The sequence below is a fragment of the Anomalospiza imberbis genome, chromosome 29 (genome assembly GCF_031753505.1).
Source record: "Anomalospiza imberbis isolate Cuckoo-Finch-1a 21T00152 chromosome 29, ASM3175350v1, whole genome shotgun sequence".
Taxonomy (NCBI): Eukaryota; Metazoa; Chordata; class Aves; order Passeriformes; family Viduidae; genus Anomalospiza; species Anomalospiza imberbis.
Genome location: NC_089709.1, coordinates 283,621 through 301,314, shown reverse-complemented (window position 1 = coordinate 301,314; position 17,694 = coordinate 283,621). Strand labels below are relative to the sequence as shown.

Genomic DNA, 17,694 nt, shown 5'->3' with positions numbered 1-17,694 from the left:
GGGGGTCCCCAGCTGTCCCCTCCATTTCCGCAGGGATGGGGCCGGGGTCTCCCGGCCGCTGCCACCCACCCCGGAACCGCTGGGGCTGAGGGTCGGGGGTGACCCCAAACCCGGGGGGCTCGGCCGGGCCCCCTCCCTGGACACCCCAAACCCGGGGGGCTCGGCCGGATCCCCCTAGACACCCCAAACCCGGGGGGCTCGGCCGGACCCCCTCCGGACACCCCAAACCCGGGGGGCTGGGCCGGACGCAGGACCCGGACTCCGTATTTTTTCGGGGGAGGGGGGTTTATGGGGTTCAGAATCCTTCCCCAAACCCCCAAAAAAGGTGGGAACAGATGGGCTGTGCCCCCCCCTCCACCGTGGGCCCCCCCTTGCCCCCCTTGGGGGTAATTTTGGGGGGCTGAGAACCCTTTGCGGAGGCGCTTTTGGGGTGCTGAGACCTCTTGGGGACCCACGCGGGGGGGGGGACACGAGGTGGGGGCTCAACCGTCATTGTCCCCCCCCCCCCCCAGAAACCAGAATCGGGGATTCTTCCCAAAAAAATGCCACAAAAATGGGGGGCCCTCCTCAAAAAGCGCCCCCTCCCCCAAAAAAGCGCATCCTCACCCCAATTTCCCCCGGCCTGGGGGGGGTCGCTGAGTGTCGGGGGGGGTCCCCGGGAGTTCTGGGGTTCTCTGGGTGGGGGGGGGGGGTCCCCGGGAGTTCGGGGGGTCCCCGGGTGTCCCCCCCGCCCCAAACAATGGCCCCGCGGCGGCGCCGGGAGCGCGCAGCGCAGACAATGGGCGGGAGCGGGGGCGGGGGGGCGCCGGGGCCGGGGGAGGGGGGGCTCCGGGGGGAGCCGGGGTTTCCTCCGCCTCCTCCTCCTCTTCCTCCTCCTCCTCCTCTCCTCCTCTCCTCCTCCTCCGCCGCCGCCGCCGCCGCCGCCGGGGTTTCGGTGCGGGGGGGACGCGCACAAAGGTGCGGCGGCGATGGTGAGTGCGGGGGGAACCGGGGGGGCTCGGGATGCCGAAGCGGCCCCGGGGCTGGGAGGGGAGCGGGGCCGCGCCGGGGCCGCGCCGGGCGCGCTCCCTGCGGGAAGGGCCCCGGGAGCCGCGGCTTTTCCTGGGCTGGCGGCGGCTGCGAGAGCCCCGAGCCCGGCGCTGGGGCCGGGGGATCCCGGCTGGGGAGGGGGCGATGGGACCCCCCGGGGAACCCCCGGGGACCCCCTCGGGGACCCCGCCGGGGCTGCGGGGCTCTGCCGGAGCCTCCTCGGGGCGCGATGCGACCCCCGGGACCCCCTGAACTCCCCCGGCTGCGGCGGCGGCGGCCTCGGAGCGCTTTGTGCCCATCCCGGGGGCACCTGCGGGGCGTCCCCGGTGTCCCCATCACCCTCGGGGCGTCCCCTGTGTGTCCCCCCATCACCTCCGTGGTGTCCCCGGGGCATTCCCGGTGTCCCCATCACCCTCGGGGCGTCCCCTGTGTGTCCCCCCATCACCTCCGTGGTGTCCCCGGGGCATTCCCGGTGTCCCCGTCACCCTCGGGGTGTCCCCCGGTGTCCCCAGTGTGTCCCCCCCGTCACCTGCGGGGTGTCCCCCCTGCTGTCCCCATCCCCTCGCCGGTTCCCGGGCGCGGCGGGGCCGTCCCGGGGGTCCCTGGGGCAGGGTGTCCCCCCGTGTCCCCCTCTGTCCCCGTGTCCCCCTCTCTCCCCCGCTGTCCCCCAGCATCCGCCGCTGTCCCCAAGCCCTGCCCGTGCCCGGGGGTCCCTGGGCCGGGCGTGCCCGGTGCCCCCCGGCTCCGGGACAGCCCCGGCCGGATCCCGAGCCGGTTCCCCGCCCTGGAGCCGCCTGGGAGTTCCCGGAGCCTGGCCTGGGATGATTTTTTTTTTCCTTTGGGATCCTTTCCCACCCCCCGCGGGCGGAGGTGAAAGCGCAACAGAACAACAAAAAGAAATCAAAACACAAAAAAAAAGAAAAGAAAAAAAAAAAAAAAAAAAAGGAGGCTTCGGAATCATCCAGGTCTCCTCCTGGGAGAGAAGATCTTCTCCGGCTCCATCCCAGAAATTCGAGGGTCGGGCTGGGAGTCAGACGGGATCCCGAGGATTTTCCAGGGGCTTTGTGAAGCTCGGATGATTTAATTAATGAACAATCAACAATTACCAGGCGGCGGCCGGAGAGGGGGACCTGGGGGCGGCCGCTTCGGGGTCGAGGTCACCGCGTGTCCCCCCCGCAGTATTCCAGAGGGGCTGGGGACATCCCAGCCTTTGGAATGATCCCATGGGACGGTTCCTTGTTTTTCCCCGGCTCCCGGCAGACAATGGGGCCGGAGGGAGCAGCCCCGAGGTCGCAGATCCGGCTTCATTCGGGATTTGGGATGAGTTTTCCAAGCGCCGCGGAGCTTTTATGGATTTATTGTCCGGCCGGGATGCTCGGGAGGAGGATCCTGGGAAGGGATTTGGGAACTCCCGGCTCAGAATTCCGGTCACCACCGCCCCAAATCCAAGGAGCTTCAGCCCTGCTGTCCGTCAGGATCCCTGGACGTGGATGAAAACATCCCAGCGTTCCTCGATCCCGCCCGGATCCCATCCCTGCGCCGCTTTTCCGGGATCCAGGACATGGATAATGGACTGGGGGGATCCCAAAGGATCAGGAGCTGCTGGAGAAGAGTTCTCACAGATCCAAAACCCCAACCCTGGGCGATCCAGGTGTCCTTTTGGGGCAGGAATTGGGATTTTGGGGTTTCTCCTGGAGAAAATGTCGGAATTCCGAGTGAGGACGTGGATTCTTGGGATCGTCCTTCCCAAATCCCATGGAGCCACCTGGAAGCAGCTTTGGGGTGTCCTTGGGATTGTTGGAAGGACAGGGAGCTGGGATTTGGGATTTCTCCTGGGAATCCTGAGTGGTCCCCAAGAATTTGGGATGGGGGAATTTAGGGGTGTGGGGTGGGAATTCCAGAATCCTCAGGAATTTTTTTGCTGGGAATTTGGGATTCCGGGACCCTCCAGCTCTGGGATTTGGTTTTCCAGGTGCTGCAGTGCTCTTGGATCCTCATGGAAAAGGGGGCTGGGAAGGGAAGTGGGAAATTCCATGGATGGGAACGGGGCTGGAGCCGCTGGAAAAGGGAACAGAGGATCCTGAGGGACCTGGGGGTGTGATCCCAGAGAAAAGGGGGATCCAGGGGGGATTTGGGATCTGCCAGGGGAGATTTGGGATCTCATCCCGGGGGGAATTTGGGATCTGATCCCAGGGGGGATTTGGGATCTGATCCCAGGGGGGATTTGGGATCTGATGCCAGGGAATGGAACAGGACAAGAGGGAACGGCCTGGAGCTGTGCCAGGGCTGGAAATTTGGGATGATTTTTCCATGGGAAAAGGGTTGGGAAGCAGCGGAAGGGGCTCAGGGAGGGTTGGATCCCATCCCTGGAGGGAATTCCTGGAATTCGGATGTTGATCCATCCCAGCTCAGACTTGGTGACCTCTGAGATCTTTCCCAGCCTGGACAATCCCAGGATTCTCACATCCCAGATTCCCGACTGGATCCCGGAGTTGGATTCTCCTGGCAAAGGAGCCTTGGGATGCTCCCACCCCATTCCCAACCCTCCCTGATTCCTCCAGGATGGAATCCTGGATCCTTCATCCACCGGATTCTCCCCCTCCAAGTGGGATTTTTCCCAGGAAAATTCATTCCCAGCTTTCCCAGAACCCCGGATCAGGAAGGAGCGGATTTTCCTCTTGGAATTCTCCCTCTGGAGCCATTGGGAAGAAGCTTTTTCATCTGTAAACGCTTGGATCTGTTTTTTATTTTTAATTATTTTTGCTCTTTTGGGTGTATTTGAATCCCAAACATTGGATTTGAGGTTCAGGACTTTGATCCCGAGCCCCATCCCGGGAAAAATTCCAGCCTGGACTTGAAGACGTTGGGAATGGCAAAGCCTCTCCAGCCCTGGGGAGATTTTTTGGGACCTTTGATCATCCCAGGATTAAAAAATGGGAATTTTCCTCCTCCTCTTTTGCATCCAGCTCTGGCTCCCGGCATCTCCCAGAGTCCAGGAATCCATTCCCGACTTTTCCAGGGCTGTGGAACCGGCTCTGCTGGAAAAGATTCCAAGAAAAATCCTTTTTTTTTCCCCCTGCTTGAACGAGAGGATGAGGAGCTCCTGGAACCTGGATTCCTGCTCGAATTCCCAGATTCCCTTTGGAAAACTGCTGGGATGGGGATAATACCTGGCAAACTCCTGGATTCCTGGAAAATCCTGGATTTATTTTGGCTGAATCCACAAGCTGGGCCCAAGAGACCTCGAAATACCTGGAAAATCCCAGGATTCATGGAAAACCCCAGGATTTCTGGAAAATCCCAAATTCACTTCAGCTGGAGACACTGGGATTTCTGGAAAACTCAGGGATTCCTGGGGAATCCCAAATTTTTCCCAGCTGATCATTCAGGGTGACAATTCCCAAAAATTTTGGGATGCCTGGGGTGGGGTGTCCTATCGCTTCTCCACAGTGCTCCCAAGGAATCCCCAAGCGCCGGGATTTGGGAATTGGTGCATTTGGGAATTGGTTTTGGGAACTGGATTTGGAATTTGGATTTGGGAATTGGTGGGATTGGGAACTGGCAGGATTTGGGAATTTGATTCGGGAATTGGGAGAATTCAGGAATTGTCGGGATTTGGGAATTGGATTCGGGAACTGGCGGGATTCGGGAATTACCGGGGCTCAGGAATTTGGGAAAAGCTCCCAAATTCCCGTTGTTTGGCTGTCGCAGCTCCAGGGCGGCCCCCCCGTGCCGTGAGCAGCCCCCCATGCCCGGCCCGTGTCCGATGCCGGCCCCTCCGGAGGCTCCGGACGCTCCAAAGGCCTCGGTGAGCGCCGGGACGGAGCCGCCGCCGCCGGAGCCGCCCGGTGAGTGAGCCCGGGACGGCTCCTGCTGGGATAACTGGGGATACTGGGACATACTGGGACAGGATCCACCATTGCTGGGACATACTGGGACAGGATCCACCATTGCTGGGGATACTGGGACATACTGGGACAGGATCCACCATTGCTGGGGATACTGGGACATACTGGGACAGGATCCACCATTGCTGGGGATACTGGGACATACTGGGACAGGATCCACCCATTACTGGGGACACTGGGACATACTGGGACAGGATCCACCATTGCTGGGGATACTGGGACATACTGGAACAGGATCCACCATTACTGGGACATACTGGGACAGGATCCACCATTGCTGGGGATACTGGGACATACTGGGACAGGATCCACCCATTACTGGGGTAACTGGGATGGTGTCAACCCATTACTGGGGTTACTGGGACAGGATCCGTCTCTTACTGGGGATACTGGGACATACTGGGGCCCCCAGTATCCATCTCTTACTGGGGCTGCTGGGACCCCCAGTACGTGGCTCTTACTGGGGTTACTGGGCCATACTGGGAAGGATCCAGCCCTTATTGGGGTTACTGGGATAGGATCCATCCATTACTGGTCTTACTGGGCCATACTGGGACCCCCAGTGTCTCCCGGCCCCATTCCCGTCTCCCGGACAACAGCGGGAGCGGGGAAAGGCCTCGGTTTCCATGGAGATCCGTGTGGGATCATCCGGAATTCCGGACAAAGGAATTTTTTTCGCCTCCTTGACCCCTTCTCCCCCTTTCCCGGGGCCTTGGAGAAGGGGCCCGAGGGTTTTTTGGGGTTGATTTGGTGGGAATGGGATTTCCATGGGAACCTGGGAAGCTGGGATGGCTCCCAAAGGCAGCTGGGGCCTCCCAAACTGCGGGATTGGGGTCTCCAGACTCCCCCAAAACCCTCGGGAAAAGGCAGCAGGGTCTGGCGGGATCACCCCGGCGGAATCCAGCATTCCCAGATTCCCAAGGGGGAAGAAGCCCCAGGTCCCAAATTCCCTCTCCCTCCTGACCCCAAATCCCCTTTCCCGGCCCCATTTCCCACCAGACAATGGGATGCAGGGTCGGGAGGGGCTCTGGGACCCTTCCCCCCCTTACTGGGCCATACTGGGCCGAACTGGGCTGGCCCCAGTGACGCGCCCCGGGTGTCCCCACAGGTGGGCGCGTCCTTTTCTCCTGAGCGAGGCCACCCCAAGGTGACAAAATTGAGCCCCTCAAGGTCACGGTCGACTTCCTGAAGGTGCCCCTGGGCCTGAAGAAGCCCCCGCTGAAGGAGGCCCTGGCCGCTCTCCCGGGAAAACCCAAATCCCACATCCTGGAGCGGCACAAAGCCCGGCGCTCCGACGCCATGGATAATGAGTCGCAGTATTCCGGATATTCCTACAAATCCGGCCATTCCCGCAGCTCCCGCAAGCACAGGTGAGGCACCCCGGATTCCCTGTCCCCACATTTTGTGGGCGCCCCCATCCCGGTGGGTATCCCAACGCCATTTTTCCCCCATTTTTCCCCACTTTTCCCTCTTTTCCCAGGGATCGGCGGGAGCGGCACCGCTCCAAAAGCCGGGATGGGACGCGCGGGGACAAATCAGTGACGATCCAAGCGCCGGGAGAGCCTTTGCTGGACAACGAATCCACGCGGGGAGACGAGAGGGTGAGCGGGGAACAGGGCTGGAACCCCGGGGGTGGGATCCTGGCGGGCTCCGGGAGCTTCCCGGCGGAATTTCCCGGCGGAGCAGTCTGGCCGGTCTGGCCGGTCCCGGGAAAACGAGAAAACGAGAAAATGAAAGGAGACACGGCGGCTCTGGCGGCGCCTCGGGAAAAGCTGGGGCTGGAAAATGCCCCCGGGATCTGATCCTGGTGGAGCCAAACCTCGAGGATTTGCCCCAAATTCCCGCCTGGATGGAACAGGGGAGGCTGCCTCGCCCCTGGTGCCCCTCGTTCCCGAATTCTGGAATTCCTCCGGGCTCCGCGGAGCCCGATCCCGGCCTTTCATCCTCTCCCAGTCCGCCCACGCCGGCGGCTCCGGCGCTTTTCATGTTCCCTCTCCGGCGGCTTTTCCTGGGAATGGGGCTCCCGAAGCCGCCCTTCCCGTCCCGCTGGAAAGCCCCGGGCTCCGCTTTGCCCTTTGGAATGAAATTCATGGAGCCCTGGAATTGGTTGGAAGGGGCCTTGAGGATCATCCCATGGGCAGGGACGCCTCCCACTATCCCAAGGTGCTCCGAGCTGGGATTGGGCGCTTCCAGGGGTGGGGGATCCGTGGAAAAACCTGTGCCAGGCGCCCTCACAGGGAGGAATTTCCCGGTTTTCTGGCAGAAATTTGTGGGGAAAGTTCTGAAACAGAGAAAAAAACCCAAAATTCCAGGAATATCCAAGTGCCCAAAAGCAGGATGAGGGAAAGACACCCACGGGGTGTGGGAAGGAATCCAGCTGGGAAGGAAGCCAGGCATTTGGGCACCTCTCTGGCTGGGAGAGCGGGTTCTGGAGCAGGGAAGGGCCTGTCCGGAGCCATTCCTGACAATTCCTGACAATTCCCGACAATTCCCAACCATTCCCAGCCTTGCCGGCGCGGGCAGCGGTGCGGGGGCGTGCCGGGCATGTTCCTTCTGGCCCTGCCAGCCGGGGGGGTTTGCCAGGAAATCCGGAAGCTTCCCGATCCCAAAGCTGCTCCTGCCGGGAGCTTCCCGATCCCAAAGCTGCTCCTGCCAGAGCCAGAGCTGGAGCTTTCCCAGAGGGTAAATTCCCAGAATCGCCGCTCTCCCAGTCCCAGGCTGAGGTTCCGCCACCCTGAGGAGGGCGATGGCTCCGGGGAGCGCTCCCGGCGTGGAGGTGGGATGGGGGCTTGGGAATGTCTCTCTGGGGTTGCAGGAATTTGGGGCCACCCCTGGGAACGTGCCCTGTGCCCTCCCCAGGGTGACAGCGGGGACGCTTCTGGCTCGGAGGTGTCGCGGGTGGGAGGTGCTGGAGGGGGGTGTGGAGCAGGGAGTGCTCCTCTGGGATTGAAGGAATTTGGGAACCACCCCTTGGAATGTCCCCTGTCCCCTGTCCCCTCCCCAGGGTGACAATTCCTGGTTTGGAGCTGTGGTGGGTGGGAGGTCCTGGCGGTGAGGACAGGTGGGACGTGGAGCCACCCCTCGAAACATCCCCTGTCCCCTCCCCAGGGTGACAATGGGGACACTCTTGGCTTGGAGGTGCAAAGGATGGGAGGTCCTGGGGGTGAGGTGGCCACCTGGGACAGGTGGGACGCGGAGCCACCCCTCGAAACATCCCCCGTCCCCTCCCCAGGACGACAACTGGGGCGAGACCACCACGGTGGTGACGGGGACGTCGGAGCACAGCATCTCCCACGATGACCTCACGCGCATCACCAAGGACATGGAGGACAGCGCCCACCTGGACTGCTCCCGCCACCTGGGCGTGGCCCTGGGCGTGGCCCTGGCGCTCCTGGCCTTCCTCACGCCCTTGGCCTTCCTCCTCCTCCCGCAGCTGCTGTGGCGGGAGGAGCTGGAGCCCTGCGGGACCCCCTGCGAGGGGCTCTTCATCTCAGTGGCCTTCAAACTCCTCATCCTCCTGCTGGGCAGCTGGGCCTTGTTCTTCCGCCGCCCCAAAGCCTTCTTCCCGCGCGTCTTCGTCTTCCGCGCCCTGCTCATGGTGCTGGTTTTCCTGCTGGTCGTGTCCTACTGGCTTTTTTACGGCGTGCGGATCTTGGACTCGCGGGACCGTAACTACCGCGGCGTGGTGCAGTTCGCCGTCTCCTTGGTGGACGCTCTGCTCTTCGTCCACTACCTGGCCGTGGTGCTGCTGGAGCTGCGGCAGCTCCAGCCCCAGTTCACGCTCAAGGCCGTGCGCTCGGCTGACGGCGCCAGCCGCTTCTACAACGTCGGCCACCTCAGGTGGGGGCGGCTCCGGTGGCTGGGCGGACGTTCCCGTGGTGGGAATGGGTGTTTTTTTTTTTTTTGGAAAAGGTGGTGAGGGGCAGCGTGGAGAAGTTCTGAGGGAGCTGGAAGGGATCAGCCTGGAGGAAAGGGGGATCCGAGGGGATCTTGGGTTCCTTTGAGGGGGGTTTGGGATCAGATCACAGGGAACGAGGTCAGGACAAGAGGGAACGGCCTCGAGCTGTGCCAGGGCTGGAAATTTGGGAAAATCCCTCCTGGAAAGCGTGGCCAGGCCTTGGAAGGGGCTGACCAGGGAGGGTTGGAGTGGCCACCCCCGGAGGTGTCCGAGGAATTCCTGGAGATTCCTCGGGATGACCAAGTGGGACTTGGCCACCGCTCAGACTCTGTGATCCTGGAGCTCTTTCCTCTGGGAATTGATGGAATCATGGAACGGTTTGGGGTGGAAGGACCTTAAAGATCCATGGGCAGGGACACCTCCCACCATCCCAGGTGGCTCCAACCCGACCTTGGACATTTGCGGGAATGGGGCAGCCATGTTTTTTCCCAGGAATTCCGTTCCAGCCCCTCCTGTCTCTCGGTGTGTGTCCCCCTCACACATTCCCCGCTCTCCCCGTGCCCCACATTCCCGGTGTTTCCCCCACAGCATCCAGCGAGCGGCCGTGTGGATCCTGGAGAATTACTACCACGACTTCCCGGTCTACAACCCCGCCCTCCTCAACCTTCCAAAATCCGTCCTTTCCAAGAAAATGTCCGGCTTTAAGGTCTATTCCCTCGGCGAGGGTGAGATTCCCCCTTTTCCCTTGCCCTCTCCTCTCGTTCTCCTCCCGTTTCTCCATCCCCATCCTCGTGTTCCTCTCCGGAATTTTTTTGGGGGAGCTCCGGGTGCTTTCTCCGAGCTCATCCCTGGTCTGGACGGCCCCGCAGAGAACTCCACCAACAACTCCACTGGGCAGTCGCGGGCGGTGATCGCGGCGGCGGCGCGGCGGCGCGACAACAGCCACAACGAGTTCTACTACGAGGAGGCCGAGCACGAGCGCCGGGTGCGGAAACGCCGCGCCAGGTGCGGAGAAATGCGCGGATTCCCCGCGTCGGGAACGCCGTGGTGGGCTCCTTCCAGGTTCTCCATGGATGGTGATCTTCCAGGGGGCGATCCTGGCTCGTCCCAAGGGCGGTTGTTTGGATGGATCTTCAACCAAGTTGGTTGAAGCTTGGGTTCCTTCATCCATTTGAGTAAATCCCACCAGGTCCAAGGAATTTCCATCCCAAATCCAAGGGAGTTTCCATCCTAAATCCAAGCAGTTTTCCATCCTAAATCCAAGCAGTTTTCCATCCCAGATCCATGGGGTTTCCCATCCCAAATCCACGAGGTTTCCCATCCCAAATCCACGGGGTTTTCCATCCCAAATCCACGGGGTTTTCAATCCTAAATCCAAGGCAGTTTCCATCCTAAATCCACGGGGTTTCCCATCCCAAATCCACGGGGTTGTCTATCTCTCCCGGCAGGCTGGTGGTGGCGGTGGAAGAGGCCTTCACCCACATCAAGCGGCTGCAGGAGGAGGACCAGAAGAACCCGCGGGAGATCATGGACCCGCGTGAGGCCGCCCAGGCCATTTTCGCCTCCATGGCCCGGGCCATGCAGAAGTACCTGAGGACCACCAAGCAGCAGCCCTACCACACCATGGAGAGCATCCTGCAGCACCTGGAGTTCTGCATCACCCACGACATGACCCCCAAGGTGGGTGGAGTCATCCAAACGGGATTTGGGTGGGTTTTATCCCATTTGGGATCGTCCCATCAGGAAAACGAGGGGTTGGAGCGAGGTGGGGTTGGGTTCTTCTCGTGGGGAACTGGGAACGGAGCTGGAGCAGCTGGAGAAGGGAATGGAGGATCCTGAGGGACCTGGGGGGCTCAGCCTGGAGAAAAAGGGGGATCCAGGGGGGATTTGGGATCTGATCCCAGGGAACAGGGACAGGACAAGAGGGAATGGCCCCGAGCTGTGCCAGAGTTGGAAATTTGGGAAAATTCCTCCTGGAAAGGCCTTGGAAACGGGCTCGGGGAGGGTTGGAGTGGCCACCCCTGGAGGTGTCCAAGGAATTCCTGGAATTCTGGGTGAGCAGGTGGGGACTGACCCCAGCTCAGACTCGATGACCTCGGAGCTCTTTCCCAACCTGGACAATCCCAGGATCCACCCCCAAAAACCCCCAAAACAGCACCACGGGGCCGTTTTCCCGACCAAAACCAAAACCTGGGCCGAGCCACGCGGAGGTGACGCTCCCGTGTCCTTCCCCTTTCCCAAGGCCTTCCTGGAGCGGTACCTGGCGGCCGGTCCCACCATCCAGTACCACAAGGACCGCTGGCTGGCCAAGCAGTGGACGCTGGTCAGCGAGGAGCCGGTGACCAACGGCCTCAAGGACGGCGTGGTCTTCGTGCTGAAGCGCCAGGACTTCAGCCTGGTGGTGTCCACCAAGAAGATCCCGTTCTTCAAGCTCTCCGAGGAGTTTGTGGACCCCAAGTCGCACAAGTTCATCATGAGGCTGCAGTCGGAGACCTCGGTGTGATCGGCCGGGATGGGACTTTTCCCGAATTCTTCCAGCTCTGAATCTCTGAATTTGGCTCCTCCGGCGCCGCCATGCCGCGGAAAACCGGGAAAGCCGCTCCCGGCTCCGGCGCCTTGCTGGGATCATGACCACTCATCCTTTCTTGAGGTGGCTGAGCCCCTTTTCCTCCTCCTCTTCCTGCTCCTTCTCCTCAGTCTCAAAATCCAGATCCTTTGGAGCCGTAACTCAAGGGCTAATTCCAAGAATTCCCAACTTCCTTCTTCACCAGCGTCCTGGAGCAGCTCCAGGTCCCACAGACCTCCTGCTCCTGTCCGTTTTCTCCTGGACATCTGTCCTGGCTCTGGCCTTAAACCACTGCCCGGCCCCGGGGCTGGGTTTGGAATCCCAAGGGAATTTCTTGGGTGAGGAGAAGGATTTTGGAAGCATCTCCAGGATCCGTGGCTGCTATGGAAAAGCTCCCCTGGTGCATCCCAGGTTTTGGGAGTGTCCTCCTCGCCTCTGCCAATAGTTTTTTAGGAAAAACGAGCAGAAATCTGGAGTTTTTTGGAGGAGCTGAAGGTTGAATTGAGGTTTTGGGGGTTTTTTTGGGTGGATTTTGCTGCTCCTGAGGGGATCCACGTCCCATATTCCAGCGGCTTCTCCGTGGGGCTTCCCGGTGCCACTGGAGCGATCCTGGATCTGTAACCCTGAGGAGCTCCTGGGAGAGGTCAACGAGGTCCTTCACGAGCGTCCCTTGAGGCAGCCCCGTGGTGATCCCACAGAATTCCCATCGGGATGCAAAAAAAACGCCTTTTTTTGCCTCCTCCTGGTTTTGTTTTTAAGGTCGCAAATACCTCACGGATGGATTTGGAATTTTATTCCCTTTTTTTTTTTCCTCCCCGCTCCAGCTTCCACCTCCACCCTCGTGGGGTTGGAAGTGCCAGATTTCATTCCAGGGGGGCGTTTTGGGGTCGGGTTTTGGGGTCGATTTTGTCCTAAGCACTAAAAAGGGAGAGTTTAGAGCCAGGAGAGGCTTCCCCAGTAAGCACCAGTAGCAAAATGGGGGGTTCCAGCCCCTACCCGAATTCCAGGAAATTCCCTTTTTTTTTTGGGAATTTTTGGGGGGAATTCTTTGGGGAATTTCAACTGGGAGCCCATTTTGGGGCATTTTCCTGAAAAAAAAAAAAAAAAAAAAAGCAGATGGATCTTCCTGGGAGGGGTGGGGAATTCACAATTCCATTTGGGAATTCTGGGAGATCAAAATTCCCTTGTTTTGGTTCCGTTTTTGGGGTTGGATTTTGTTTTCCCGCAGAGCCGAGAGTTTTGTGCATGCGTGTAGAAAGTTGTAAAATGTCAAATTAATGGTTTTTAATATATAAAAAAAGCTTGGATTTTCCCGGATTTTTGCAGTGGATCGGAGCGTTCCGGCAGTGGTAGGAATTTTTTTCCGTTGGTGTTTGGTTGTTTTTCGGGTTTTTTGTTTTTTGGTTTTTTTTTTTTTTTGTTTTTTTTTTTTTTTAATAGAGGAACTAAAATTGTACAATTTTGTTTTTTTAATAAAATAAATCTGTTTTGACTTTTTTTTTTTTTTTTAAATTTATTTCGGCTTAGGGGCTGTGGAGCCAAGGGTTTGGGGTTTGTGGGGCCAAGGATTTGGGGTTTACCGGACAAGGATTTGGGATTTATGGGGCAGATTTTGGAGTTGTGGGGCCAAGGCTTTGGGGTCTGTGGGGTCAGGGATTTGGGATTTATGCGAGCAGGGATTTGGGGTGTTTGCCACTAAAGTTTAAGGATCTACGGGGCCAAAATTTTGGGATCTGCAGGGCCAAAAACTTGGGATTTTTCGGGTCTGAGGGTTTGGGGTCAATGCCCAACTCCTTTTGTGCTCATCCCACCCCCAAATCCCCCAGAACCGCCCCAAAGCACACGGGGAAGAACGTCAGAGGGGGCTGCGTGTCCCGGCAGAGAAATTCCGAGGATTTTTGGGATAAAATCCCGGTTTTTGCGCTGTTCCTCGTGCAGGGGACACCGGAGGGACCTCGGGGTGGCCTCGTGTCCCGGGGGTCCTGGGAGCCACTGGGGCCACCCTGGGACCCTCAGGAGCCACCCGGGGGCGAGTCCGGCTGGGGAGGAGGAGAATCAGGAGTTGGGAGAGGCTGGAATTGCCCCATTATCCCAGCAATTGTCCCTGTATCCCAGTAATTGTCCCATTATCTCAGAAATTGTCCCTTTATCCCAGGAATTGTCCCTTTATCCCAGGAATTGTCCCTTTTTCCTGGGAATTGCCCCTTTTTCCCAGGAATTGTCCCATTATCCCAGGAATTGTCCCTGTATCCCGGGAATTGCCCCTTTTTTCCCAGGAATTGTCCCATTATCCCAGGAATTGTCCCTGTATCCCAGGAATTGTCCCTTTATCCCAGTAATTGTCCCTTTATCTCAGGAATTGTCCCTTTTTCCTGGGAATTGCCCCTTTTTCCCAGGAATTGCCCCTTTTTCCCAAAAATTGTCCCATTATCCCAGGAATTTCCTTTTCCCCGTGAATTCTCTTTTTCCCAGGAATTTTCCCTTCATCCCAGGAATTCCCCTCCCCCAGGAATTCCCTTTTCCCCCAGAATTTTCCATTTTTCCTCCAGTTTTTTCCCTTTTTCCCTGGAATTCCCTTTATACCAGGAATCCTCCTTTTCCCAGAATTGTCCCTTTACCCCAGGAATTCTGTTTTCCCCCGGAATTTTCACTTTTCCCCCGGAGTTTTCCCTTTTTTGCTGGAATCTTCCCTTTTCCCCTGGAATTTTCCCTTTTCCCAGCAGTACCAGGGGCTGGGGAGGGTCCGGCTGGTCCAAGGCGGTCTCGGTGTGCTCCGGGATTTTTGGGATGGGGTCACGGACCTGGGGCTGGACCAGAGCTCCCAAATCTGCAAGGGAAGGGTTGGGATGAGATTTGGGAATTCCCGGGATTTGGGAATTCTGGAATGGTTTGGGGTGGGAGGAGCTTTAGGTTCATTCCCACCATCCCAAACTGGAATTGGGCTCTTCCAGGGATGGAATAACAAAAATATCCCAATAAAATTGAATATCCCAGAAAAAAATGAAATGTTCCAACAAAATTAAATATCCCAGAAAAAAAAAAAAAATAAAACACCCCAATAAAATAAAGCACCCAACAAAAAATGAAATGAAATGAAATGAAATGAAATGAAATGAAATGAAATAAAATAGAAAATAGAAAATATCCCAATAAAATCAAACACCCCAATAAAACAAACCATCCCAGTAAAACCAGTAACCCCATTTACCCCGACCCCACAGGGCTCACCTGAGGAGTCGCTGCCGCTCGTGGCCCGGTCCTGGATCCCTGTGACCAGAACAGACCCAAAACCTGGATTTTCCACCCCTAATCCCCTTTGGAAAACCCCAAAACGGAGCTGCCAAGCCCCAGTTTGGGTTTGGAGCAGGGAAAAAACCCCAAAATGCCAAAAATTTGTGTGAACTGGAGAAGGAAAGGGCAGAGGGGACCCCAAAAGTGGCAAATCTGAGAGCAGATGGGAAATTTGGGGTGAATTAGGGGTGAATTTGGGGAAATTTGGGGTGAATTTGGGGAATTTTGGGATGAATTTGGGGAATTTCGGAGCCAGATCTGAGCAAGGGGGAACCTCCTGGCCCTGAGCTGGGACCACAGGAGGGTTTTTGGGATCAGGATCCCCCTGATGGTGCTGCACCCCAAAAAGGGACAATTTGGGGCACTTTTGGACGTTTTGGGGTTGTGACTTCTGGATCTTTTTGGGGCATTTCTGATTATTTTGGGGTTGTGGCTTCTGGAGGTTTTGGGGTTTTTGAGGTTTTGGGGTTTTGGGGTGCTGGGAGCAGGCTCTGACCTTTGTCCTTGGTCCTCTGGTAGGTGACAAAGAGCACGAGCAGGGCCAGCACCACGAAGATGACGGGGGACCAGTAGCGGGCTGGGACACCCGAGGAGGCTCCTGTGGGGACAGAGGGGACCAGGATGGGCAGTTTGGGACATTCCAGGGTGGTGGCAGGTTCCCCAGGGGAGTGACAGGCCCTCCAGGGTGGTGACACCTCCCCCAGGAGGGTGACAAAGCCCCCGGGACGGTGACAGGTCCCCCAGAGTGGTGGCACGTCTTCCAGGTGGGCAACAAGTTCTGAGGGGGGTGACATGTCCCTCAAGAGGGTGACCGGTCCCCCAGGGGTGGTGCCACATCCCACAATGGTGACAGTTCCCTGGGGACAATGCCATGTCCCCATGATGGTGACATCCCTGGGATGGTGCCACGTCCCCACGATGGTGACAAATCCCTGGGATGGTGCCACATCCCCATGATGGTGACAAATCCCAGGGACAGTGCCATGGCCCCGTGATGGTGACAAATCCCTGGGGACAATGCCACATCCCCACAATGGTGACATCCCTGGGATGGTGCCACATCCCCATGATGGTGACAGATCCCAGGGACGGTGACACATCCCCACTACGGTAACAGATCACTGGGGACAGTGCCACGTCCCCACAATGGTGACATCCGTGGGGACAGTGCCACGTCCCCATGATGGTGACAGTTCCCTGGGGACAATGCCATGTCCCCATGATGGTGACATCCCTGGGGACAGTGCCACGTCCCCATGATGGTGACAGTTCCCTGGGGACAATGCCGTGTCCCCACTTTGGTGACAGCTCCCTGGGGACAGTGCCACATCCCCACGATGGTGACATCCCTGGGATGGTGCCACATCCCCACTTTGGTGACAGATCCCAGGGACAGCGCCACGTCCCTCCCTTCCCCGTGGAACTCACGGGTTTGGTTCCCCGCCGGTGTCACCGCGAGGTCCCCAAGGCTCCGGGGAGGACTCGTGGTGACACTTGACCACGCTGTCACTGCGTCCCCGTCCCCGGTGGCCGTGCTGGGGTGTCCTGGTGGCTCCAAGGGGTCTCGTGTCCCCTCTGGGATCTCCTCGGTGACGTTCCCGTTCCCTGACTCCTCTTCCTGGAAGCCGAGAGCTGGGAATTTGTGGGATTTGGGATTTGTCCCCCAAATCCAGGGGTCGGGAATGGGAATATCCACCCCAGTGACCCCTCAGAGGACGTGGGACAGAGTCTGGGGACATCACCAGAGGGTGAAAGGTCAGGAGGGGCCCCAAAAGGAAATCCTGGAAAAGAGGAGAGGGAGGGAAATCCTGGGAATTCCGAGGGAGCGGGGAGAGGATCCCAGGAACGGCTGGAGGTGTTCCAAGTGGGATTTGGGATGGAGATCAGGACAATTCTGCCCCCAGAGGGTTTTGGCTCTCTGGAACAGCTCCCGAGGGAAGGATCCCCGCCCCAAAACCTCCAGGAGGGTTTGGAAGCCACTCCCAGAGACAAGGCGGGATTTGGGGATTTTGGGGTGTCCTGGGGTTGGGTTGGATGATCCCGGCGGGTTTTTCCAGCTCAGGAGGTCCTACAACTCTCTGAGGGGGCTGAGCTCGAGCAGAGCAGCGGCCCCACATCCTGTGGGGTTCACACCTCGCCCCCAACAACAGAAAACCCAAATTTTGTCGGGTTTTCACAGTGGAAATGGGGGTTGGGGCTAAGCCGAGGCTGTTCTGAAACCTGTGAGCTTTTGGGGTCGTGCCACCAGCAGGGAATTATAAAATTCCCCAAAATATCCCAAAATATCCTGAATTGGGGCATGGAATTGTGGGGGACCCACCAGGATCATCCAAGTCCCATCCGTGGCTCTGCCAAAATTAAAACCAACAAAACCAACCCAAAACGGCTCAAAAGCCCCTCCTGCTGCTCGGCAGGGGTGGGTTGGGATGGATTTGGGGAGCTGGGACAACTCAGGAGACCCCAAAACCCTCCTGGGAACACAACCCAGGCTCAGCAAAGCCGGGCTCAGCCCAAACCTGAGCTTAACCCCCAGGAAAAGCCCTACAGTGACCTCCCTGAGCTGCACCCGCTGCCTTCAGCCCCTTCCTCTTCCTCATCCTCCTCATCCTCGCTCCAGCCCCACAGCCCGCAGTGCCCCCGGCCCTACTCACCGGCCCCAGAGCAGAGCAGGGCGAGGCAGAACCCCCCAAATCCCCTCGGGCCCATCCTGCCGCGCCCCATCCCCACCCCGGCCCCTCGGAACCTCCTTCCTTCCTTCCTTCCCCTTTCCACACGCAGGAAGCGGCGGTTGGTGAGCAAAGGTGGCGAAACCGGGGCAGGAATGGCTGAAAATCGTCCCCTGAGGTCATTTCTCCATCCCATGGATCATCTCTCCACCCCATGGAATTATTTCTCCAGTCCATGGGTTTATTTCTCCACCCCACTGGATTCGTTTCTCCATCCCATGGATCATTTCTCCATCCCATGGATCCATTCCTCCATGAGAAGGGGCAGGGAAAGGG

The 17,694-nt window shown here is 58.5% G+C and overlaps 2 protein-coding genes across 5 annotated transcripts; one reads left to right on the top strand and one right to left on the bottom strand.

The window, feature by feature from the left end:
- The first annotated feature begins 821 nt into the window (after positions 1-821).
- VANGL2 (VANGL planar cell polarity protein 2) lies at positions 822-12,905 on the top strand. Its single transcript, XM_068175156.1, has 9 exons — positions 822-971; positions 4,741-4,877; positions 6,046-6,307; positions 6,418-6,538; positions 8,170-8,777; positions 9,424-9,560; positions 9,705-9,840; positions 10,284-10,515; positions 11,078-12,905. Exons 3-9 carry the CDS (start codon positions 6,237-6,239, stop codon positions 11,336-11,338), a joined length of 1,566 nt encoding a protein of 521 aa, XP_068031257.1. The 5' UTR covers positions 822-971; positions 4,741-4,877; positions 6,046-6,236; the 3' UTR covers positions 11,339-12,905.
- Positions 3,854-17,421, bottom strand: LOC137463768 (uncharacterized). 4 transcript variants are annotated; one of them, XM_068175157.1, is made up of 6 exons: positions 17,344-17,421; positions 16,121-16,324; positions 15,189-15,290; positions 14,630-14,668; positions 14,128-14,228; positions 3,854-4,067 (listed from the first exon to the last, which is right to left on the bottom strand). In XM_068175157.1, exons 1-6 carry the CDS (start codon positions 17,411-17,413, stop codon positions 3,945-3,947), a joined length of 639 nt encoding a protein of 212 aa, XP_068031258.1. In that variant the 5' UTR covers positions 17,414-17,421; the 3' UTR covers positions 3,854-3,944. The 4 variants fall into 4 exon arrangements, with proteins under 4 accessions (XP_068031258.1, XP_068031259.1, XP_068031262.1 ...); XM_068175158.1 differs by having other exon boundaries at positions 3,854-4,064; XM_068175160.1 differs by lacking the exon at positions 3,854-4,067 and adding an exon at positions 13,015-13,440.
- Positions 17,422-17,694: the final 273 nt, after the last annotated feature.